Source organism: Rousettus aegyptiacus, unplaced genomic scaffold, assembly GCF_014176215.1.
Source record: "Rousettus aegyptiacus isolate mRouAeg1 unplaced genomic scaffold, mRouAeg1.p scaffold_m13_p_14, whole genome shotgun sequence".
NCBI classification, from domain to species: Eukaryota; Metazoa; Chordata; class Mammalia; order Chiroptera; family Pteropodidae; genus Rousettus; species Rousettus aegyptiacus.
Window position 1 is genome coordinate 54,890,297 of NW_023416289.1, and position 24,810 is coordinate 54,915,106.

Consider the following 24,810-nt stretch of genomic DNA (forward strand, 5'->3'; position numbering starts at 1 on the left):
GGAAATCTTTCTTAAGACTCTGTCTGGTCCTCCATACAACGTTTGTTGAATGCTGAGGAAATCTTAACTCCTACTGTTCTTGAAGCTTCTCTAATGAAAGAGTCCTGGCAACACATAAATTTGTGAATTGAAAGAATGTCTGCAGTCGTTGTATGAAAGGTGCTAAACACAAACTATTAATAATATAGCCTGATGTAAAAATTTCTGGTGTAAAAATGTACAGCTCAGTAACTGTGTGGAGGAAAATTCTATTAATTGTACCCAGCAGAGATGGAAAACCTTTGTTTTCTTGTGAGGGAGGGACCACAAGCTATAGAGAAAATTCACTGGTGAGATTTATAAGTAGGAAGTAATTAAATGTAGAGATCTTTTCAAGAAGAGCATAAAATGTTACACATTTTCCTTGAATTAATTGACTATAAGGTTTCGCTAAATATGAGGAATAATAAAAAATTTGCTAACGATATACTTTAGGGTCATTCAGGGAAGAGAGCTACTTGGGAGACTAGACTGATGAGAGAAACTAAGAAACGGGGTGTAGAGGGAAAAATAGTCTGAGAAAGATGCAGGCGATGAAGTGGAGAAAGATGCAGGAAATGGCAGAGACGCAGTTTTAGAGAAGGAGACCAATGAGGCCTTTCTGAGGAAAGCTGGTTGAGATGCTCGCTCTCAGGAAATCAGAGGAAATGAGGGTGCCTTGGTTAAAAGCCCAGGTTATGGAGAGGGCCGGGGGATTCTCAAGGTGCTGTCACAAAGATGGGCAAAGCCACGTTGCACATTCGCAACCCCAGGCATAACGTCATTCACAGTGGTGAACACTGCATATTCAAACCTTGTGGCAGGCTGCGAGGGCAGAATTGTTATCTTCACATTACACACGGGAAGAGGAAGTCACAGGCGCCTAAGGTTCACGGTTAGTGTGTGGCTCTCAAAACCTCTCATGTTTTCCATCTGCCTCTCCCCATCCTCCAGAGACTGATGCCCTCGGTGTGGGCTGGAGGCCAGAGTTAGTTATCTGTAAATTGGGGATTCTCTACATTATTCTTACTCAGCTTTTTAATGAAAATGGTCGTGACATGCCACCCGTGTATCACGTGGTCCCAGGAGAGGCTAAATCATTCCATCGGAAATAAAGCAACATTGAGTGCATGTCTCTCTCACCTGGCCGACCTGTGAGGCGGGCGGGCAGGTGGGCGATCTGTTTGCCACCTGGGCAGTGACAGGAATTGCATGTGTTTTCTTCTGTTACCTGGTTCTATATACCTTGGATCCTGGATTCATGAGTACATGCCGTGTGTGTGCTCCTTCCCCTGTGCCCTTAGTTCCTTGCTGCTGTTCAGATGGCAAACAGCCACACAATAAGACTCACTTGAAAAAGCTGCTTCTGCTGCCGCCTCAGGGCCTAGAGCTCCCTGGGCTTCCCTGGTTAAGCCCCTTCCCCCCTTTACTGCAAGAGGACATGTCCTTGGCACGTCAGACAAGAACTTGAACTTGGCTTGCAAATTCTTTTTATTGGGTTAAATAAGCGTGCATTAAAGTTGTGACTAGAATGACTTTTTTTGTGTGTCAGAAGCAGGAGTGCCTCACAGACTTGTTATAAATGGCCAGCATTTTTATTACAGACAGAGGAATAACGTGATTCCCCAAACTGGATTGGCAGAGTTTGGCCATGTGTGGTCCGGGGCCAAATCTAGCTTGCTGCTTGTTTTTTTAGAAGTGTGATTAGCACTCAGCCATGCCCATTGTTTGCATATTGTATATAAATGCTGCTAGGGTGGGTCCAGTAGTTGCTACAGGGACCATGTGGCCTGGGAATCCTAAAATATGTACTCTCTGGCCCTTTGCAGAAAAAAGCGAGCCAGTTTCTGTTTCGGAATCCCTACAAGGGGACCGTGCATCCTTTGTGTGACTTCAGTTTAAAGTGAGGTTGACATCTCCTGGACCATTTCTGCATCTGCTCCCTAGCATGGGCCTTGCTGCTGCTGAGCATGGGGTTTGGGGTTGCAGCCTCCTCCAGGTTCACCACGGGCAGCCTCCTGGCCTCTCTCGTGTTTTCTGCCTCTCAGAGCAGAAATGCTTTTAGATGTTGGCTCTTCTGTCAGCCTCCCAGCTCTCAGGCCTCACCTGGCTCCAGGTCAAGCCCAAGGAGACTCCCCAGGGTCCTTTTGGCTCCACCTTCCTTGACCCAGGTCTCCCACCAGGCTGCGGCTCTGCTGCATTTTACTTCTGAGGGACCTCTCATGCACATGTCCTCCTCTGACGGTCTGCCAGCCCTGCCCTACCTGAGCCCCGTTCCCCACCAGCCCTGCCCTGCCTGAGCCCGGTTCCCCACCAGCCCTGCCCTGCCTGAGCCCCGTTCCCCACCAGCCCTGCCCTGCCTGAGCCTGGCTCCCCACCAGCCCTTCCCTGCCTGAGCCTGGTTCCCCACCAGCCCTGCCCTGCCTGAGCCCTGTTCCCCACCAGTGCTGTTGAAATAGTTCCCCGGGCAGCTTTTGCTCACTCTCTACAATGCAGTGCTGCCAGGGTAGTGTTGCTAGAGGGGGCTCCTGCTCACGGACCTCCCTCAGTGCCCCATTGACCCCCAAATCCAGGGCAGATCCTCCGCCCGCCTGCAAGGCTGTTTTATCTCAGATCACTCCTCACAGCACTGAGGCCAGAGGACCTCCCTTATTCCAGGGCTGGTCCGGACTTGCTCGCCACGCTGCCATGCCTCCCACACCACTGACCATTGCTCTCGGACTGCTATAACCCTCCACCGCCCTGCTCTCCCCAATCTGCTACAATCCGCTGCATCCTGGTTGTGAGGTTTTTCTCCGTGTACAGTGTGGTCTTAGTCCCTTGAGCTCTCTGCCACTCTGTCACGTGCCCCCGTATTGGAGGCTGTGTTACCTGATTGCGTCTTTCTGCTCTCCCCAGACCGTAAACTCCCACAGGCCAGGGACCGTCCCTCAGTCATAGCTGGACGCCTTGCATCCCCCACGAAGCACGCGCTGTGTGTGGAATCGAACCGGAAGTCGCACAGAGCACGCGCACCTGTGAGGAGCGCAGCTGTTCCCTGCGCGTCTGCTTCGGGCCAGCTGTGATCTCGTAACACCTGCTCAAGCAAGTCTTGTCTCCACTGCTCAGATGTGGAAACAGGCTCAGAATGATCGACTCGGACGAGTGCTGGCGTTAAACTGTCACATGGGCAGGGGGCACTGCTGCCAACGTGCGTGCATACGCACCCTCTGCGTGGCGTGAACGCCGTGTGCCTGTGCACACACGTACCTCCACCTGCCTGTGCACAAGAGTCACCTTGGCAGCTTCAAAAATCCTCATTCCCAGGCCCAGCGCTCAGGTTACATCAGCATCTGACGGGGCGAGGGGCAGGCACTGGTGTGTTTTAAAAGCTTCCCAGGTGATTCCAGTTCCAGTCCAGGCCCCACTGTGCAAGGCAGGGTCGAGACGTGGACAGGCCCGTGGAGGGCTCGTGAGAGCAATCCCGCCCTGCAGCTGCGGCTCCTACGAAGCTGGCTTCTCACTGAGCTTCTCATGACCTTGGCCCTTCGTAAGATCCGGACGGCTCATCTGCCCCAGGCTGTGGTCTCTGGAGCTTCCTGTCTTGTGCCAGCATGGACCCAAGTCTCCCTTTTGGGCTGGGCCCCCATCGCTTTGGTTGGCCCGGACACGCCTCAGGTACCCTGAGAGGCGAGCCTTCTAAAACTGCAGCCCACTTTGCTGTAGGTGGAAACGCAGGTCTCTGTGACCTGGAAATGAGGGGATGCTTTCGATTTGCAGCTAACTTAAAAACTAGGCTCTTTAATCCCAAGTGGAGGGGGGGCAGGCACTTGTTGGGGAGAGAGTCCAGGGGTGGAGCATGGTTCTCAAAGCACAGCACCATGGTCAGCACCGTCAGCAGCACCTGGGGGTTGTTGGGACATTTCTCAGATCCATCCCAGACCCTCCAAACTTGGAGCTCGGCAGGCTGATACACTCTGGGTGACTCTGCTGCCGTGAAGGATGACAGCCACAGGTATAGATGGGCGGTGAGTCATTCGTGGGTCCCTGGAATGCCAATGGTATGGTCTTCGGCCCCCTTGGGCATCGGAGACCCTGGGAGCTTTATAAAACTCCAGACTCCGTATATTTTTACCACCACGTGCTCCAGGAGATTCTAAGATGCAAACCTCCTTTTTTCTTTTTGTGAATTGTGGTTGTAGAAATCGGATAAATATTGCATTCTTTTAATAATAACTTCGTATCCACTTGGCACAGGGCAAGGTCACGTCCTCTTTACTTTTCTTCCTGTAGTTTGACCTTCCTGGTCCCTAATTATCAGGGCATTTTCCATCAGTCCTGTTACCCATTAAGTGAAGACGGTCGTTCCCCTTAGCACGGGTCTTCCTCCTTGCTGGATTGTTCACGGCCACATAAAAGCCACAAATGGGTTTTATGATCTCCGGCATACTTAATTAGTCTGTCTTCTCAAAATTGTGTTTTAAGTGAGTGAAGACATTAGCCTCTGATCTAATTGATCCACAAGGCATCTTTTTAGCATGTTTGCGTGGCTTAAGTGTTGATCCAGGGGGGGCGTCTCCAAGGCCGAGTTAAGGAGGTAGAGACCCTACGACTTCCTGTCTCCCCTGCGGGTCACCCTGCCAAGAGCAGGTTCGAGGCAGGATGAGTGCCACAGGCCCAGGTGTCAGCTCTCTCTAAAAGCGCCGATTATTTTTCTGTGCTTGTGGTTGTCTCTATCCCCACCACCCTTATCTGGCATCATAAATGTCCATACCTGTGCCATAGTTTATGACAGGGCACACCTGCCCAAACGGATATGCTGCCTAGTGTATACGTCATGAAGCCTCACGGTGGAAATGGATAGGGCTTCTGCTCCAGCTGGCCCCACCCGTCCACCCTTCCTCCCACTTTCACTGCCCTTTACCCCCATGGTGGAGGTCACCAAGCTGCAGACGCACCAGACGGCTCGAGGTGACTCTGGTGCACTCAGGGGACCCTGGCCAGGTATATCCCTGTTCCGTTTTTGCATCCAGCCTCCTCTGGGAACCTCTCCGGACTCCGCACAAAGGCCTAGATGGAGCTCCCAAAGCCCCCCACCTTCTAGGCGGTCAGGCTGCCTTGTTTGGGGTTCCCAAATTGCTTACCTATTACACGCCTCCATTAGAGCACATAGTCCATCATGTTTGTTTGCGTCATGAAGCAAAGGAGTGAATAAACGAATCCTTTGTTTTTACTCGCCAGACCTTTCAGAAAAAACTTCTTTGGGAGCATTTGATAGCTATTTTAGTGAGACCGAGACTTGCCATATTTCTTTTCTTGACAATTGTAAATGCTTGGTGTTTGAAAAATAACACTCTAACCACGTAACTAGGGGTGACGGAGTTGTGAGCTGGCCTTGACTTGGTGAGAAAGCTCTGTGGAAACAACGATCAGGACTGGAATGTGGGAAACGGGGGCGGGGGGTCCCGTCGTCAGCCCCAGACGGGGGCCGCCTGTGCCCGGGTTAGAACACTGCTCTTCAGACCTTTGCCGCGGGACCAGCGCCAAAGGAACGACGCAGTAATGCGTGTCACCGTGATAGCACCATGCAGCTCACAGAATCACCCAGGGACCTTTAATGACATCCCAGGGCCCCGGCTGCTCCCAGACCAATGGGTCAGAACCTGGGAGGGGCCAGGCATCTAAAAATTTTTTAATGCTTGCCAACTGTGTCCACCTGAAGGCAGCTTGGGGAACCACGGGGAGTCTGTTTCAATGTGTGGGGTCGAAAGTACGGCTAAGAGGCATCTTCATGTTGCAGATCCTTTTTATAATAAAGGCAGATAGAGCAGAGGTTGGCTCATTGATCATCACAGGCGCACGTGGCGTGTGCACGGGCATTGTGGGGAGGCTGTGGCTGCCCGGGCCTTGACAACAGTGCACATGGTCGTCACTGGAGGAAGGCTAGATTCATGCATGGAACTCTCCCCCCCCCCACTTCCCTAGCGGCAGACGCCCGATTGATAAGCGCACGCAGCTCAGTGGTCCCGTTGGCTCCCATTGCCAGCACATTGACTCAGGCCTTTTTCTCTGCGGGCATATTCGTGTCTTTGTGCTCACCCCACCCATTCGCCACACCTGGGGTCACTCTTACGCTTTACAAAGACATCGATGCTCCCCGGTGCTCCACAGATGATTGATGAGGGTTATAGATAGCCCTTACCTGGCATTTACACCTATGTGTTATTTACCCCTGGCCCCAGCCCCAAGAGGTAGTGCTGTTAGCCCCATTTTACAGGTGGGAAGGTGAGGGCCTGGGGTAACTTGCCCAAGGTCACCAAGTCAGGGCGGACCCAGGCTTTTGGGCCCCAGAGCTCTGACTCTGCATCCCTCGGCTTCGCTGCCTCTCCCTACTCTCCTGCCGGTAGGGGAAGGCTGCTCTCTGCCAAGGGACTTTGCATTCATTGGGTCTGACCTCCACAGCCATCCTGCTAGGTGGGTATTACTCCTGCTTCACAGAAATCAGGTCGTGGACGGGTTAAGTAACTTGACCAAAGGCACAGCCGATTAAGGAACTCATAGATGGGATTTGAACCAGGTACCCTCCTTCCCTGACCCCACCACACTGCACGGGACTGTCTGATTTCATTAGGCTGGCACCTGTGACTATAATCTGTCCCCAGCCCACCTTTCCAGGTACTTCCATGCCATTATTAAGCCCCGCCAGCCGACTTGGCTCACATTGCTTCTTCTGCTGGAAACTTCTTCCAGCTAGGGCTGTCGACGGGAATTCTTGCCTTGCTCGTTATCCCAAATATGGAACCTGCAAACAGCGGGAAGTGGAGGCCGTTCATTTCCTCTCCACCTCAAGAAGCCAGAAAATAAAGCACCTCCTCTTGACCACCCCCTCCCCGCCCCGAGTGTGATGCTTGCATCCTGATTCCACATCCAGTCACTTTGTGTTACCCTTAGGCCCATGTGGCATCTTCAGGCCAGGTGGCATCTTCAGGCCAGGTGTCGTCTCTTCCCTTTTTTTTTTCCCCTGTCTTCCGTGTTAGGGTGTAAGGTAGCCAACAGAAGCTATTCTCTGTGTTGTTCTGCTTGTAATGTTTGTTAAACAAAAGTAAAGCAGACTAGAATGCCAAGGTGGGAAAGTTATAAAAATATTTCATCCAAGGGGCTTTGGCAGGGCCGTAGGGGATAGAGCCGTCAGGGATGTATTTACCCGGTGGCTTCTAGGGACACCTACATTGTGTGGAAATTTCCAGAACAAAGTGAAGAGCTAATGATTTTCCTCATGAGCGCATCTAGCTTGTCTGTTTTGCCACCCAGGTTTTTGTTTCCTTTAGCTTTTATTTATTTTCTTTAGGTATGCCAACCCGGTAAAAAAAAAAAAAAAAGAGAAAAGAAAAAAAAACCCTGGATTCTAGGCCCGCTCAGCTTGGGCTTTATAAAGAGGATAGAGTTGGGAGCGTGTGAAAACTGTGGACTCCTGGACTTTTGCAGGACACCTGGGCCCCAGGTCGCTGTGTGGTGGGGGAAGCCGTGCCTCGCGAATAGAGGCAGAGCCATTCGGGATGGAAACAGGTGCCAAGAAAAACTTCTTTGCCACTGGGAAAGTTCATTCTTTAACGGTGTGCTCAGGGTTATCAATATTAAGTAAACATTTTCTAGACTCTTCAGGTTTAAAGGCCTTGGCGCAGGTGCCTTGTCGCCTCTAGGGCAAAGGGGCGCGGGCGCCGCGAGGCGGGAAGGGGGCCTCCTCCATGGCGCCCACCGGGATTGCCGTTGAGATTTCGCTTTGCACCCGCAGGTGAGCGTGCTGACCACCCTGGAGCGGAGGTTCAACCTGCAGAGCGCCGACGTGGGGGTCATCGCCAGCAGCTTCGAGATCGGCAACCTGGCGCTCATCCTCTTCGTGAGCTACTTCGGGGCGCGCGGGCACCGGCCGCGCCTCATCGGCTGCGGGGGCATCGTCATGGCGCTGGGCGCGCTGCTGTCCGCGCTGCCCGAGTTCCTGACCCACCAGTACAAGTACGAGGCCGGCGAGATCCGCTGGGCCGCCGAGGGCCGCGACGTGTGTGCCGCCAACGGCTCGGGCGGCGACCAGGGGCCCGACCCTGACCTCATCTGCCGCAGCCGGACCGCCACCAACATGATGTACCTGCTGCTGATTGGCGCCCAGGTGCTCCTGGGCATCGGTGCTACGCCCGTGCAGCCGCTGGGCGTCTCCTACATCGACGACCACGTGCGCAGGAAGGACTCCTCCCTCTACATAGGTAGGGGCGGCCCCTCCCAGGGCTGCGGGGCTGTTTCGTGCGTGTGCGTGCTGCGTCGCGTTCTCACTAGGGCGTGTTGACAGAGGAGGGGCAGGTGGGCCCGTGAACTTTGTAGTTTGCCAGAGCAATGGTTTTCGGGCCTGGCTTCAAAAACTCAGGGATTTTGAAGAATGCTGATATCTTGAGTCGCACCCCCAGAAAATCTGGTGTGGTCGGTCTGGGGTGCAACCTGGGCATGGAGCCATTTTTGAAATGCTCCGAGATGATCTTGCAGTGCAGGATCCGAGTTCAGCTGTGCTAGAGCGTTAACTGACCTTGGATGGGACTACATGCTTAGGAGTTTTAGGTTCATTTATCAGCCTGTGTGTTTGTGTGTGTGTGTGTGGACTTTGGCTGCCTGGCACTAGCCTCTCAGGTAGACTTGGGGTCTACACATTGGAAACCACAGTTTTTAACGATCAAAACAATCTTTTGGTCATTGTCTTGTTGAAATTCAGAGAGAGATAGGATTGCATTCCTAGTATTTGGTACCAAAGTTGGTGACCTTGAGTCATTTTTTTTTTTTACCCTTTAACATGGGTATGTGCTTAAACTGGGTATTTTGGAAGAAACAAAGTACCTGTGAGTTGTTAAAAATTATTTTGTGCTGTAAGAGTTTCTGATAATGTATACTGGAAGGATAGAAGCTGTTTGCAGACGTGGGGTTAAGAAATACCTGAGTGTCGAATTACTCTCACAGAAAACAGAGTCCTTGGTCTACATCACTGCCCTGGGCCCTTTTGCATGACCATTTGTAGAGGGAGGGCCGGCCTGCCCAGCTTCTCCATCCCTTATCTACCAAGTACAAGCTGTCACCCAGTGGTAAGCTTTGAAAAAATCACCTCTGTCTGCAGAAGCTTTGCGCCTCGCCCAAAGTAGGGTGCCTTGAGGTGTGAAGTTTGTCATAACGTAGAGGTTTCGGTCACACAGAGTTTAAACAGGACTCGACATAAAGCATCATGTCTTTGGGTGCACGCTGCCCAAGCCTTCTTTCTGAGACAGGAGGGCTGGGAACAGTTGCACACGTGAACGCTGATTTCCCACTGTGACTTTCTGGCCCAGCTATGGAGTAGAGTGTTTTTGTTGAAAAATGTGTTGCAGGTATATGTTTCAGCCCTCTGTGAACAGGCTCGGGGTGAAAAAGGTGGCCCCTGCGAGCCTGGTCATGTGACCTAATCGGGGCACAAAGGAGGAGAGAAGCCTGGTCCGTCAGAGATGGCCAGTCCCTCTCCCCACGTGGTTAGGGGCTTCCATAACTGTTTCTGAAGGTGAGCACAGGGGACTAAGGGAGTCATCGACATTTTGCTACTTTTAAAGCTTGAGCGAAAACCATTCCATGTGACCCTGTTACAGATGGGGACATGGGACACAGCATGTGGCCAAAATAGTCTCGAGGTCCAGCCGGATGGTGGGTCTCAGACCTGATGGATGCCACCTTGGGGGAGATGTCTTCTGGCAGTGATGACAGCCAGAAGGCAAACCAGAGCACAGAGAAGGATTTAGGGAGCGTGAGGCTGAGTTCTTGTCTCTGATGATAGAATCGGGTAGAAGAATTTCTCCCCAGAATTGCTGCTCGGGCTGGACCAGTGCTGATCACCTCTGCCCTGGGCTTCCTCCTGGAGCAGTGGGCTCAGAGCACCCGCCCTGACGTGTCAGGCTGCGGTGCTTCCAGGCGCAGGATGGAGCCTGGTTTGTACGCACAGCGCTTCCGGGTGAGGAGGCGTTTTGGTTTCGGGGGTGGGCGGTGGGGGCGAGGACGGGAGTGTGCGCGGTTTGAGGCCAGGGGCAGCCGGCTGCTCAGTGGCAGGACGAGTGTTTCAGCCAGGTTGGACGTTCCGAGTGGGGCGTGTCTCCTGTCTGCATGGTGCACGGGCATCTTGGTCGCTCTGGTCCATCGGGCCAGGTTCCAAAACCTGACAGCACGCACACGGAGACGGACTCTCCGGGTGTGTCCGAACAGGCTTCGTGGGTCTGAGCTCACAGGGAGCAGCACGGAGCAAGCCTTCCGCACAGACTGGCCTCGGTAGGTGGCCTTCTAGTCCAGGCACGGTTTGAATTCTCCAGGAGCAACTTAAGAAAACTGTAGCATATGCGGAACATAGCTGGTTCATTCACTAATTGTACAGGTCGTAAAAAAGTATTTGTGATCATGAGACTCTTTTATCTCCTTTATCTCCTCTGCTAAGGAGCTAGTTCCTGAAGCCACTTAACTCTGCTTTGCAAGTGTTAGGGAGGGGGAGCCCACTGAACAGAATCGACATGAGTCATGGCCTCTGGACTCCCTGCAGAGAGGAGGCACGTCTAAAGAGGCTGGCTCTGGGACTGTGGGTATAAACGTGCCCCCACGGGGGCGGAATAGCATGCGTGCCTTCCGGTTCCAGCTCCCACAGAGCTGGTTAAGAGAAAGAGGCCCACACCTAGCCGTCTGGTCATAGGCCTGAAATGTGAGCATGGGCTGGAGATCGGAAGGCTCAGAAATATGGCATGTGCAAAACCCAGGTTGTTCACAGCTGCCGCTTTCCTGTGGGCATCAGCGTGGAGACGGAGGGTAACCTTGCACCGGTCACTGGTGGTGGGACCTGCCCCTGGGCTGCCTGCAGAGTGGGTGCCTAGATGGGCATCTTGCCATGTCGTAGACCCCACTACAACCAGGGGGAAGTGGCGCATTCCGTCTTGAGTCAGGCCGATACTGTCCACTGAGATGCCCATTTGCTTTGGCCTCTCGTGGCTGAGCTGCTGCCAGACTCGAGGATTCCTGGATGGGCCGCTGACAAGGGGCTTCGCTGGCTGGCACCAGTGTGCGGCTGCTCCTTTCCACCCTGGGGAAGGAGCCAAGGGAGCTCATTACCAGGGGACAGAGCCTGGCAGGCTTCTCACTATGGCTCCAGTGTGGGAGCCAAGCCTCCGGCGTGGCCAGACAATGCCCCGTGGGTGGCACGTGGCACTCACTTTCTTCCTAGAGGGACGGGGCAGGCAGGGGGCCCATGGAAGCCATTTGACGAGGTCCAAGAATTGACTCCTTGGGAGTCCGATCCTGCCTCTAGCCCATGCGGTGACCCTCCCTGGGCCCAATTTTCTTGGCTGTCCTATTTCTTCAAGTCCAAAACGTGGCTAGTTGTAGTGTCGGCCAGAGCAGTAGGCTCATGTCATGGACTCACTGTGTCTTCTCGTAAGGTTGCTGTGTCAATGGGTCGTAGCCCTGTTTTTCTTCTTTGAGGAAGAAAAAGCCAAAATGAGAGTGGCAAAGATGTTTTTTAAATAACTTCCTAGTTAAAAGGTGTTAACGTGTCCGCTTTTGACAACTTGAGAAGTATAAAACAAGAATAATTTGAAAATAATGACCCTTAGCTTTATGATTATAGCAAGTCTTTCTGCATTGGTATTCCCTCCAAAAATGTGTGTATAATAAACCGTGCTTTGCAATTGCATTTCTCTCTCAATGTTTCATGAGCATTTCTCTGTGTCACTAAATACTCTTCTGTGACATTATTACTGCACATATAAAATTCCTTTGTGGATATATACCTTAATATTTAATGCTCTCTATTGTTGGGTTTTTTTTTTTTTTTTTTTTTTTTAAATTTTCCCCTTATAAATGAAGCCAACAGGTAAACTGTGATATGAGAGGTTAGGTACCTTGCCTGAGATGCCTTAGCTGGATGTCTGGGCTCTGGGTGTGAGAGTGATGTTTTTTCTGGGTGTGTCTGGGATCTGTCACAAGGCTGAGGTGGGGGCCAGGGCCCAGTGGATGGTCCAGGCGGTCAGGTGCGAGTTAGGACATGCCGTAGACCTTCAGGGAGTTAAGACAGCGGGGTCCAGAAAGGTGGGGAGGAACACTGTGCCTCAGACCTGAGGGATGGAGAGTGGGTGTCAAACCCAGAGCAGAGCGCTGGAGGGCGGACGGAGAGAGGCGGGTGGCACCAGCCAGCGGAGCAGAGTCTGGAGAGACGCCGTGCCCCGTGTCCTGGTGCTTTGGGGGGAGAGGCGTGCGGGTCCGAGCCGGCGCATCCCACGTTTGCTCACCTGTCACAGAACCTCAGACTCCACACCCTCACATGGCTGGTCGCTCTACTTCGAAACAGCAGTAGCCAACTGGAAATTGTCCTCGCATCGCGTGCGACATCTGTCTCCTCAAACTTTGCACACACGGGTTCTGGCTCTGCCTTTGGGCCTGCCCTGAAAGATTACGATCCCTCCTCCACGTGTGGATAACTCTGCAGATGACTGGGCACCAGCCTCCCACGGGTAGGGAGAGGGTGCCTAAAACTTGACCCATCTGTGCCGGGGCCTCTGACGCGGTTTCCTGCCTCGCTTCAGCGGCCATTTCTCTCCTAATGGGGGTGCAAGGAATGGGGAGCTTATTCCTAGGACAAAGGCAGATGAGCGGGGCACGCAGGATGTGGGTGCCGTATGAGTGTGCTAAGGCTGCCATTACATGACGCCGCAGACTAGGGGGGCTTGAACAGTAGAAATTTGTTTTCTCATAGTTCTGGAGGCTGGAGGTCCAAGATCAAGGTGTCAGCAGAGTGGGTGTCGTCCGAGGCCTCTCCCCTTGGATTACAGGTGGGGCCTGTCCTCCCCTGGCCTCTCCTCTGTGTCTCCCATCCTCGGGGTCTCTTTGCATGTCCTCACGTCCTCTTCTCATAGGGGCACCTGTTTGATTGGATTAGGACCCACCTATGTGGACCCCACTTAACCGCGATTACCTCTTTAAGGCCCTGTTCTCAAATACAGTACCAGTCACATTCTAAGGTACTGCTGGTTAGGGCTTTCACATGTTAATTTTTGGCGAGGGGCTTGGGGGGCACCTTTAACCCTTAACAAGTAACAAGGGGACCTGGATCAAACCAAGCCAAAATTCCTGCCGTTTTTGTCCTATCTTTTCTATAAGGAGCTACATTGTCTTATTGGTTGGTTGATTTGTTTTTCAAGGTAACCGAGAAATTATTGAGGATGTAGGGTTTTGTTTTGTTTTGTTTTGTTTTGACTTTTTAACTCTGAAATAATTACAGAATCACATTGTTACAAAATACAGGGAAGTCTCTGGTATCCTTCATTCAGTTTCTCTCAGTGGCAACACTTTACAATCCTAGTGCATCAGAACTAGGAAATCGTACCCACGTTAATCCGTGGATTTACTCAGGTTTCACCGGCTTCACACGCAGTCAGTCGTATGTCTCCGTGTTGTAGTTCTGTACCATGCGTGCCATGTGGATGGTGCTTTTAAAATGCAGAATGGGATCAAGATGAAACTAGAACATTGTGAGTCATGCGAGTGGGTCTGCCAGACACACACACGTGCAACATTGATGCGTGTGCAAACACACTCACCGAGGACGATACGGAGACGGAGGGACAGCTGTAGGTGGAAGGGGAGCTGGCCGGGGGAAAGAGAGCGGGACTTGTGTAGGAGCCCTGTGCATTCCTGTGGGGGACGGGGCCCTCGCAGGGCGCCTGGATGCACAGAGCAGTCCCTCCGGGCCAGGAAGCACGGAGATTAGACACGGACGTGTCAGGTTGTCTTTGTTGATCACTTACGTTGAAGCCCAGTGGAACCCTCCATGTCTCCGTTAATGATGCAAAGAGAATTATTCTCAGATTTCTCCCGCCAAGTGTTTGTTTAGCACAAAGGTCACTCTAATGCCAGCCAGCAACCAGAGGGAACCAAATTTGCCTTCGGAGCCATGGGAGCCTGAAGTTATTTTGCTTCTGATGAGTTTGTATTTTAACTTGACATTGGGTAAAAAATGTGTTTTAACTCTCCAAAGAGCGTGGGTCGGGTATGGATCAAATACGTTGTTGACTGCGGTTCATCTGAAAAAAATAATTAAAAAGCTGTCCCTCGTGGGAGCAAGCTTAGCTCATTATACCCTCGCAACTTCATTGATATTGAAGTTTCCCTCATTAATTTCTTCTTCTGAAATAAATGACACTGTAAAACTCGTCAATTTGTTTTGGCTGTGTGCCACTCCCTGTCCCCCGCTGCCGGTCACATGCCATCTTCAGTGTGTTTTAGCAACGTGCTAGGAGACGTGTACGTGGTTCTTATCTGGCACTTCCATATTGCCGAGGCTGGTAGGTGTTTCTCATTTATTTTCAGCTGCTCATACTTCATGCCCCGGGGTTCACGGAATCACTGCCGTACTCACTGCCTGGGTGACCTTGAACAAGACTCTGAGTGTGGGCTCTGGAGTCTTGACAGCCGTATGATTTAGATCCTGGCTCCTCCACAGACCTGATACTGTGATTTTGGACACAGTTGCAATTGACTGGAGCCTGTTTCCTTGCAAGGTTTGGCCTCGGCGTCGTTCACATGAAGTGTCATGTCCATGCCGGAGATCAGTAAATGCTGTTCTGACCAGGTGTGGAAACTGAGGCAGGGTGAGTGATTGACTTAGGGAAACACGTGGGCAGGTCTTGTGACGAGAGGAGTTAGATCCTGATTTTTCAGCCTGGGAGATGGTCCACCTCATAGATCTGAGATTAGCAACCTCTTCACTATTAAATTAAGTCAGTGGGATTCTTCTTTACCTGCAAACCCCTGCCTGTGGCTTATCTCAAAATATGTAAAGTGCTAGTGTTGCCCCCAGCAGCAGGCTGTTTGGTTTATATATTGTACCAGGAGGCACCCCCAAGTACGGCCATCACCCCATCGTGATGTGTTGGCTGGCTTTCTGGATTCCAACACATTGCTTCTTAATTTGCCTCTCAATACTGATGCAGGTTTTTGTTTTATTAAAGAATATATTCTCATTTTAGTAAAACTGGGAAAAAACAAAAATGAGAAAACATAAATACTTTATTATCCAGGTATCTGTAGAATATTGCTGTTAATATTTAGGTATATTTCACTGACCTTCTTTCTTCGTACACATTTGTAGTTAAGACCATACTATAAATAAATGCGCTATAGCCTCGTCCATATTTGTTGAAACTTTTAAAAAAGCTCAGGCTAGTTTAGCTAGATTCAGCGTGAGCTGCAAGCCAGCTATTTGGGGCTACTGTGGCTTTTTCTGTGAGATAAATGAGTGAGGCACAAACAAGCGCGTCGTGAGGAGAGACTCGAAACAGGCCAGGCGTGTCACCGCCCTTGCTTTGCAGTCCTTCCCCTGTCTGCCGCTCAGGGGTGTCAATCCCACGTGTGGCAGGGGCCCACGCTTAGGGTATGATAAAGGCAGACCGTCCGGAGGCCTTGCCTTGTCCTCAGCCCTTCGTTGCCCCATGAGAATGCAAAGTCCATCTTGCCAGACCTTCTGATTTTTAAAAGAGAGACTACAAATCCATATTTTTCAAGTGGACTGAGTTGCCGACTCAATGACATCTTTTCCAAATTCTCCATGGGTCGACAACATGCAAAATGGCCTCTTGCCATTTTGGGCTTTGTGCTCTAGACCATCAGCTTCAGGACTGCACTTGCCTTTTGCATAGCAAATGAAAAAGGGGAGGGGAGGGGAGGGAAGGAGGGAGGGAGGGAGGGAAGGAAGGAAGGAAGGAAGAAAGGAAGGAAGGAGGGGAGAGAGAGAGAGAGAGAGAGAGAGAGAAAAGAAAAAAGAAAGAAAAGAAAGAAAAAGAAAGAAGAGAGAGAGAAAGAAGGAAAGAAAAGAAAGAAAGAAAAAGAAGGAAAGAAAGAAAAGGAGAGTGGTTGCACATCATGAGCGCCACAATCAGAATAAATAGCGGTGTCCTCTGTGGCTCCGAGTGCCATGGCCGTTGGGGGCGGGGGAGAGGTGGCAGACATGAGTGAAAGCCTTCTGCTAAGCAGGCCTCTGAGGGCGCTATTCTGGTTGAGGCTTTGCTTCCTGTCTCATAAGAATGGGGATTTGCAGAATGGAAAGAAACGTAGCCATTTTTCCAAGCTAAGCATGGCCAGACGAAAACACATGCTTCTCCCAGTTCCCCGAGGGGCTGTTGGAATGCCGAAACCAGTACAGTCGGGGGCTGGTGGGGGCTGCAGGGCTTACTGCCTCGTGAAAGCCTCTTTGCTAAGAGCTTTCAGAACCCAGCATGGAAGTGTTTGATGGATGGGATGCAAGACCAGAGAGGCCAGGCTGACCCACAGAAGGTTCCCGGGACAGGCGAAGATGCTCACGGGAGAGTTTCCCCATCTTAAGACCCTCAGAGATGACTGCTCATCATTTCTTGGCCACCCACCCCTCACTGTACCTACGAGCGAGAGCAGAGACCCAGTTTGTGTTTCTTTTCAGCTGTCAGTCAGTCAGGTGTTGTTCTTAAACAGATTCTGAGATCTTTTCCTGAATAACATGCATAATTTTTCTTCCTCATGTTTCTAGACTGTTTACTTCTTGAGAGAGATTAATCTTGGCTTTATTCCGCCCCACCTCCTTTTTTTCCTTTCACCTACAAGAAGCATTGTGCAACAGAGTGCGTTGGTTTCCGTAGGGGACTGTGACTGTGACGGGCCATTGTGAATACTGGGACTAGAGGTTCACGACCTTCCTTTTCAGTGGCAAGTGAGTTCTTCATTGCTACAGGATTCTGCAGTCTCACAGCGCCTCATGCACGAGTCTTTGCTGTGGGTGTTTGCCTTTGTCCGTCCAGCACTTCTTTTTTTTTTCCCACTGGGAATCTGCCTCTTCCCTTCCCAGGTGGGACTTGCAGGCTGCAGAACGAGCCCTGTGGTCCAGGCGTGGCCGGCATTGGCACAGAGGGGCTCTGGTCTATAATAATGAGATAATCAGAATCCATGGAGAGGTTTGAGAAATGTACTCTGGGAGAGAGAGAAAGAAAATGACAGAGGTCACGTTCTCTTCTGGGACTGCTAGCTGTAAGAACTCTGCATGCCCAGAGATTCCAGTGTCCACCTCTGCTGCCACAGGCAGAGAACTTGCCCTAGAAATGAAGGCAGCACAAAGGAAAATAGACCAGGGGAAGGAGCAGGCAGGAGGGCTCCCTGGATCCAGGTAAGCCTGAAGCGAGCGCTGGCCCCGAGCATCCCAGTTACTTGGACATAAATTATCTTGTCCAACATTTGCAGCCCTGGGGAGCCAGCCTGCCCGATCAGGCTTGTACGCCCGGTCACGTCATGCCGTGTTCGTGCTGGACTGGATCTCTTTCCTCTTGAGGTTCGACCAAGCACCTTACAACAGGGAAGAGCATCTCTGTCCAAGGAAACACACGTAAGGCAGTTGTCCACTGACCAAAGTGTCAGTTCTTTTATAATATCAAGATATTCACCCAGGATACCCTAAAGAACTGAAGAACGCCTGACCCCAGCCACGCAGTAAGAAAGGGCTAGGTTGACAGTTGTGGTTTCGTGCTCTATTTCATTATTTCGTAGGGGCCCAGGGGCCAAAAGCAATGCCCCCTCCACTTTCTCCCTAGCCACTGAAAACAAACAAAAGTATTTTAGAATAACCTGTTGGCAGGCTTTGTGTAGAAGCAGTAGGTGTTTAAATGGCAAATTGCTTATGTGGGCAGGAGAGTGTGGAGCACGCTCAGCTTATTCAATGGTGCTCTTTACTGAATGGGGAAAAACAGCATAGCGAACCCTGGCTTCTCGACATGACCGCCGCTGCCGGAGCTGCCCTAACTCCGCGTAACGACGTCCTGTTGTCAGGAGCAAATAAGCCAAATTAGCATGTTCCATTCCCAGCTCGGCTTTGCCGTTTCGTTCCTGCCAAGCCGTGTGTGTGTGTGTGTGTGTGTGTGTGTGTGCGTGCGCGCGCAAACTCAAAAGACACCAAAGCATCAGGTAACTAATGGACCCTCACAAAACCTTAAGTGTCATCGTTGGAGCCGGAGTTCAGGAACGCAGCTGGAGAACGTCAGGAGAAGCTGAGAGCTGCGTAACCGAGCTACCTGAAGCCAAAAGCTCTCGGCGCACCTGTAAGGGGAGAGCCCCTGCCTTCTAAAATCCTACGTAGCTGCGCTCTTGTGGGGAAGCTGTCACTGGGTTCTCAAAGAGGTTCGTGACCCGAACATGGTGGACACCGTATCAAGTCGTTAGGTGGGACGGAGTCTGATGACGGGCGTTTCGGGGTGAGATACGCCGAGACGGTGGAGGTGAGGGGCTGTACGGAGTGGCAGGTGGCGTCTGGGGACTGGAATGTTGTGCCCTGCTCAGTTCCCAGCTGGATTTGCTGTACTGAAAAGAGGTAGTGTTTGAGCATCACTTAGGCAAATCTGGGAACAAAGTCACAACGCGTTCTCAGCGGCTTACAGACGCCCTCTCCGCCGCCCCCCACCCCCATCCCCCTGTGCCGTCTCCTCCACCTCCACCCCCAAAATTCCTTTGGGGCCAAAATTTTCCATCCCTTCTTTCAGCCTAACCGAGGGTGTTTAGGGCTATATTCAGCAAATTTTCTGTGCTGGTTTGAACTGATGCACAGATAGGAAAATCAAAACTTTTTTTTTTTTTTTGGCTCTAATAGCAAAAACATTTTTAAAATGTACTTGGATCATTAATAGACTCTGAACTCTCAAAGTCAAAACTTTCCATTTGTTGTCACTAAGAAAAATGCTCTCGGGACAATTAAAAACAGCGAGCGGAAAGTCGTGAGGAGCCCCCAAATCGTCTGAGGACATGAATGAATTCAGCAAACTTTGTATGGACCAGGCTTTTCATCCCAAATTTTTTGGACGAGTTGCTGCCTTTCAGGACCCTCCTTTCTGCCTTTGCCAATTTCCGTTGCTTCCTATTTCAGGGTTAAGAGGTGCAGGGGAAGGGACCTGGGGTTCGTGTATCCTCATCCCTCTCCAAGGAGACATGCTGTTCTCCCTTTTTTTCTCTAGTGTTTGAAGGATGTGGTACCAATGGACGTGATTTCCCACTGCCTCCCTTGCCAGGCAAGGCCGTAGAACCGTGAGAGCAGTCACCTGTCTCGTGGCTTGTTAATGGACTTTACAAAGGGAATTTGGGTTCCCAGCAAGAGACCCCATTAACCCAGCGAGGTTCTAATAGAGTCTACAGTAGTGTACAGACACTTGGAACTGTTTAAAACCCAGTGGTGTCTATTATTAGATCTAAATAACTCCAGCTACTCCGGCCTCAGTCTGTAGATGCGTTTGTATCACAGGGGAAGGAACCTCATCTTGATGTAGCTGCATCACCCAGATTGGTTTAAGTGTGCCTTGGTACCCATGACTGTGAAGCCGAAGGTGAAGGGCAGTTGAAGGCCATCAGGCTGCATAAAGACCAAATGTCTCCCACCTCGGTGCCTTTATTTCCTTTTTTAAATATTGGCCTTGTTACTGGTTGTTATGGGAGCAAGTATTAGGTTTCAGGATTCCTTGCTGTTCCAGAGAAAATTTAGCAGCTGTCTGCTTATTTAGACAAGTCCTTTTAAGCACATTTGGGTTTGAGTAAGGACTAGAGTAACACTGAGTACGCCAGCTCTGTTTTATGGGTTCGCTGCTATGTGAACAGTCAGAGAACACGCACTGTGCATATGGTCTCTCTCACTCTTTCCTTGTAAAGCCCAGGGAGGGGGGGGTCGTTCCCATTTTCCAGATGAAGAAAGTGAAGCCGAGGGCGTTTAAGCAACCTGTCCAGGGCCATACATCTGGTGTGCGGCAGGGCCTGGTCTCCAGGATCCCAGAGACCATGTCTTTTCCATATTATGCTCTCTTCCTCCCTCATCCTTAGACTCTGTGATGTTCCCACCAGGATAATATAAGCCCCCAGGTGTGCTGTGCTAAGTACTAAAAGTGGCTTAACCCAACTACCTCATTCATTCATTCATTCATTCATTCTCATTCATATTCATTCATTCTCTCTCTCTCTCTCTCTGTCTCTCCCCCCCTCCCTCCCTCCTTCCCTCCCCCCCTCCCTCTCCCACACCTCCCCTAAGTGCCTAGAGCTGTACTGAAGTATGAGATGCTGATGCATTTCTAGGACAGGGTGGTTCTGTGGGTGTAGGGTGCTCAGGGCCTGGCCTCTCCCTGGGAACTTTTAAAACTCTCATCAGATAAAGCTTTGTTCCTGCAGAAAACCCGTGTGAGTTGTTTTCACAGTCTCCCTGTAGTAAAGTGAGAGACACACGCTCACCGGACAGTTTCGTTCATATTCCAGGCCCAGCCCCGCTGAGTGGGTGTGCATTCATGGTCATTTAGCAACTGGACTTGTGTTTTTTTCACTCCTGGGCCTGGCTAAGCCAACTTGCTTTTTCTCTGTAAGTCAGGGGTGGCTTTGGAACCTGCTGAACCACAACTAGGACAAAATGGTCAGAAGATAGCATAAGAAAGACTTCATACCGTATGCATCTTTTTGTGTCTGGCTTTTTTTCACTTGTCATAATGTCCTCAAAGTTCATCCATGTGGTAGTCTGTGTCAGAATTTCCTTCCTTTTTAGTAGCTGAGTAATATCCCTTTGTATGTATAAACGAAGTTTTGTTTACGCATTCGTTTATCAGTGGACATTCAGGTCGCTTACACCTGTTGGCTATTGTGAATAATGCTGCTAGGAACATCTGCGTGATGTTTATTTCTGGCTTGTTAAAAGACACACCTACATGGGTGTCTTGCCTTGAGGTGTGTTAAGCTCAGTAAGTCCAAAATTCAACTTCTTAATCTCATCCCAATTGTGCTTTGTCCTTGACTCACCTTGTCCTTTCCCTTCCACCTCTTACTGATGATGGCTCCCGAAGGTCCCTCGCGTCTGACTCCCTAGTACCCTCTACAGCTCCCCTCGCCGCCCCAGGCCAGGCTGTCTGCACCCCTCACCTGGATAATTTCACCCACCTTTGACGAGCCACCTTGTGTACAATCTGGCTGTCTGCAGGTTGGCCTCCACATTGCTGCTGCTGCAAAGTACGATGTCAGCATTTACCACCCTGGAGAGGTGCACCTTGTTCTAGAAACTTTGTTACAAAGTTCCAAGGCCAGTGCATGGCATTTCATAGAATTTCATTACATGCCCAGGGAACCCTGACAATATGGGTATGTATGATGATACAATGTATATGTTTAAAGTACTAGTACTGCATTTTTGAGAGACTTAAAATGATACCTTTTTAACAAATAGAGACCTGTCTGCATTTCATTCATTAACAAACTTTACTTGAGAACTTACCACATGTCCATCCCTGTGTAAGATGCTGAGGTTATGCAGATGGATCAGATCTAGCTCCAGTTCGTAAGAGCAGTAATAATAATAATATCAACACATGTTTATGAAGCATTTTATATGCGACAGAGACTGAGCAAAGGTCTCTGCATGTATCATCTGGTATGAATCTCAGAACAGTCCTTTGATTTAGGTTTTATTGTCTGCATTTTATGGAAGGCGATCAGGGCACAGAGAGATTGAATAACCTGCCCGGTGAGACGGCAGGGGGACCTGAGTCCAGCGCGTTCTTTCTCCAAGTGCTGTGTCCCTTTGCTTCCCAGCAAACTATCAGTGACCGTCACGGAAAGCAAGAGCTTAAAACATAGGGTAGAATGAAACGCCAGGCTAATAGGAACTTACGCATGCACTCATAGATGTGCAATTGGAAAATATTGACCAAATGTGCTCAGGAATATTTTACAAGTGTGAATAATGACTCAGTGCCTTGCAAAGAGACATGCCGTCTTCTGAACTGTAGCTGCTATTGAGGGGCGGGGGACAAAGTACAACGAAGTTCGGCGTGTTCTCAGAGCAAGGACTTGTGTAAACCCTGTTGTTCGCAGGTGTCACGTGCTGTTCCCTGATGTGGTACATTATCCAGGCAAGGAAATAACACAATATATTTTCTCATCTGAGCCTAGAAAGGAAGGCAGCATCTCTGAACTAGCATTCTGGTTGTCTGGGAGAAGCATTTTAAGAATTCGGGAGTGTTCATGTCTGGGGAGATGGTGCTGACTTTCTGTGATTTACAGGGGACCAGTTGAGAGGGGCCACCTAGCACTGTGTGTGTGTGTGTGTGTGTGTGTGTCTGTGTGTGTGTGTTTGTGTGTAGCTGAATGGGGAAAACAGAGATTGCTGTTCATCACACAAAAGACGATGTGTTCTATTAAGCATGGATTTCAGTCCTGCTGGAGATTAGTAAGCGAATAATCCATGATCATTAAACAGGTTTTTGATTGAAAGTCAGGGTGGAAGACGAGGTTCCCCAGCTTGCTCTGTGCGGTGGTGATGACTTAGAGAGCTGGGGGTGGTGGAGCCCTGACCCCCCGCCCCAGGCAGAGCGCCCGCCACGTGCCAGGCACCGAGCTCAGTGTTGCCTTTGCATTTTCTCATTTCATCTTCCTCGTGACCATTTTACAGGGTAAGAAACGGAGGCCCACCAGAATGCAGTAATTCGTCCAAAGTCATATCCAGAGTTGAACACGTCTACTAATGGTTTCCAGTCCCCAACTGAAATTTGTAGAATAAGTATATATTATGAGAAATTTGAAACCTATCCAAAAGGACAAAGGATAGTTGGATGAACCTCCTCTGCGTGCCCATTTCCCCCAAAATTTCGGCATGTGGCCACTCTCGTTTCATCTTTACCTCCATCCGGATGCCCCCTCCTTGATTATTTCAAACATGTTGTTTCCATAATTTCAGACAGATCTTTTCATCCATAAATATTCAGTATTTATTTCTAAGACATAAGGACTCTTTAAAGACATAACCACAATACCATTGCCATGCTTTAAGAGCTAATAATAATTTCTTAATATCAACGAATGCCTCTTCAGCATACTTTTCTTGGCCCACGTGGCAGGACGTGTAGGAGCATAGAGACCCATTGAGCATGGCTTCTCCCAGCCTTGCTTTGCACTTTTCTTAACCGTTTTGGAATAAAAGGTCCAGTTAGGGACCCCATGCCATTTCTTTGACACACTATTGCTTTTAAACACTTTTTCCAGTATTCCTTGACATAGTTACTCTGGGTTCTCGGATTTTAACCATAGCAAAAACAAAAATCAAAAAATAGGAACGTAAATCCAACGAGATCTTTTTTTTTGAAGACCACTCTTAATGAATTTTAAACCCCTGCCACCTTTTTCTGTTTTCTCTGTGACGGGTCATGTTTTGAAACCAGCCAGAGGGACGTGGTTGACACGTATCGACCGGATCCGTTGCCACATAGTAGAACTGTTCTTTTTTATTTCCTGTTCTTCTCCTTGGGTGAATTTCAGTGTCGACTCTAGTTTCCCTTGCCAACGATTTTTGTAATTCTATAAATCACTGCCCTTCCTGAGCCCCTGACTGTGACATCGGCTTTTCACAGTAGCACGTCGGGCTTTGAAACGCAGGGTGATGAATGACTTTGGCATCCTTCACAAATGTCCTGATCGGGTGTCTTGCGTTAAATGAGGAATATTCAGGGACCCAGCCCTGTGCGTGTGATGGCCGAGAGGTGATCTTTCAAGTAAGGAGAGGAAAAAGCAGCCTCATGAGCTTCTGTCAACGAGGTCCAGCAGGTCCTGTCCTGAAACAGCATCGTTTTGTTCAGCATCGTTGTGTTATAACGTTGCTGAAATGCCACAGCGACTTAACCCGTGCTCATGTCGAGGAGCCTGTGGGAAAACTGCTTTTGCCATATGTCACTTAAGCTTAAAGTCATAGAATCTATTGACGACGTTGAGGGAGGACTTACTGTGTATCTGATCTATTGAGAAAAACGGAGCAGGGGCTCACAGGCATGACGAGAGAACATAAATCTAGGTCCTGGGTTGGGGGAAGGTCAGGCTAAAGAGGGCCAAGTTCACCCTTGCCACACGGAACCCCTTACCACACGGAACAGCCCCCTCCTTCCCGCTAGGAGGATGCGCACCGTTTAATTCAAGCAGGTTGAAAGTCCAATGTACCAGCGGGGGAAAGCCTCAGCCTCTTCTCTCCCGGGAATTTTAGTGCAAGGCGTAGAGTCGGGGGCTGAATGAAAGGAGCATTCTTTAGGGGGTGCGAGAGAGAGGGGGGCTTCTCACCTCCTCCCTGGCGAATTCCGAGGGGGTGTCTCCCGTGAGTGCAGTGCCCCGGGGATGTCCTACCCCGCTCAGCCTTGGGAACACACGAGGAGCGGGGTCAGACTTAGGAAAGTTGTCACAGGTCCAGACAAACTCCTGCTCCGCACACCCAGCACTGCCCGCACCCTGTCCTGGCTGCGTACCAGCCCTGCGACTCAGTGTCCCCCTGGGCCCAATGGGAGTGATGCTGGTGTTTCCCTCGCCAGAGATGTCGTGATGAGTGTGGGAAGCGACGCTGGAATGTGCCATTAGCCGCAGTAAGGGCCCCACTGGTTATTAGGAAGGACTCAACGTCCGCTAATTGACACCGTTTCTAGGCTTGGGCTGTGATAGAATTATTTTTCTAAACACAGGCTGCAGCTGTACTGTCGAGTATGGCACCCACTGGCCACATGTGGCTGTTTAAATAGATCCAAATAAAATGAAAAACGCAGTCGCGCAGTCACGCTAGCTAAAGTTCACGCCTCGAGAGCGCACGCGGCTCTTGGCCTCCGTCTTGGGGCGTGCCGGTTCTAGAACAGTTCCTTCACCACACAGAGTTCTTGCAGACCCCTGCGGTCTGAAGGGTTTGAGCCCCGAGGGACTCGATGGCTTCATATAATTACTGTTGAATTTGGG

At 50.4% G+C, this 24,810-nt stretch overlaps 1 protein-coding gene across 3 annotated transcripts in view; it reads left to right on the forward strand.

The window, feature by feature from the left end:
• The window catches only part of SLCO3A1 (solute carrier organic anion transporter family member 3A1), a 241,280-nt gene that overhangs the window by 41,297 nt on the left and 175,173 nt on the right, over positions 1–24,810 (forward strand). For all 3 annotated transcript variants that reach the window (XM_016151673.2, XM_016151674.2, XM_016151672.2), the window contains exon 2: positions 7,790–8,255. In XM_016151673.2, the coding sequence (XP_016007159.2) occupies positions 7,790–8,255 (466 nt within the window). The remainder of the gene's footprint in view (positions 1–7,789; positions 8,256–24,810) is intronic.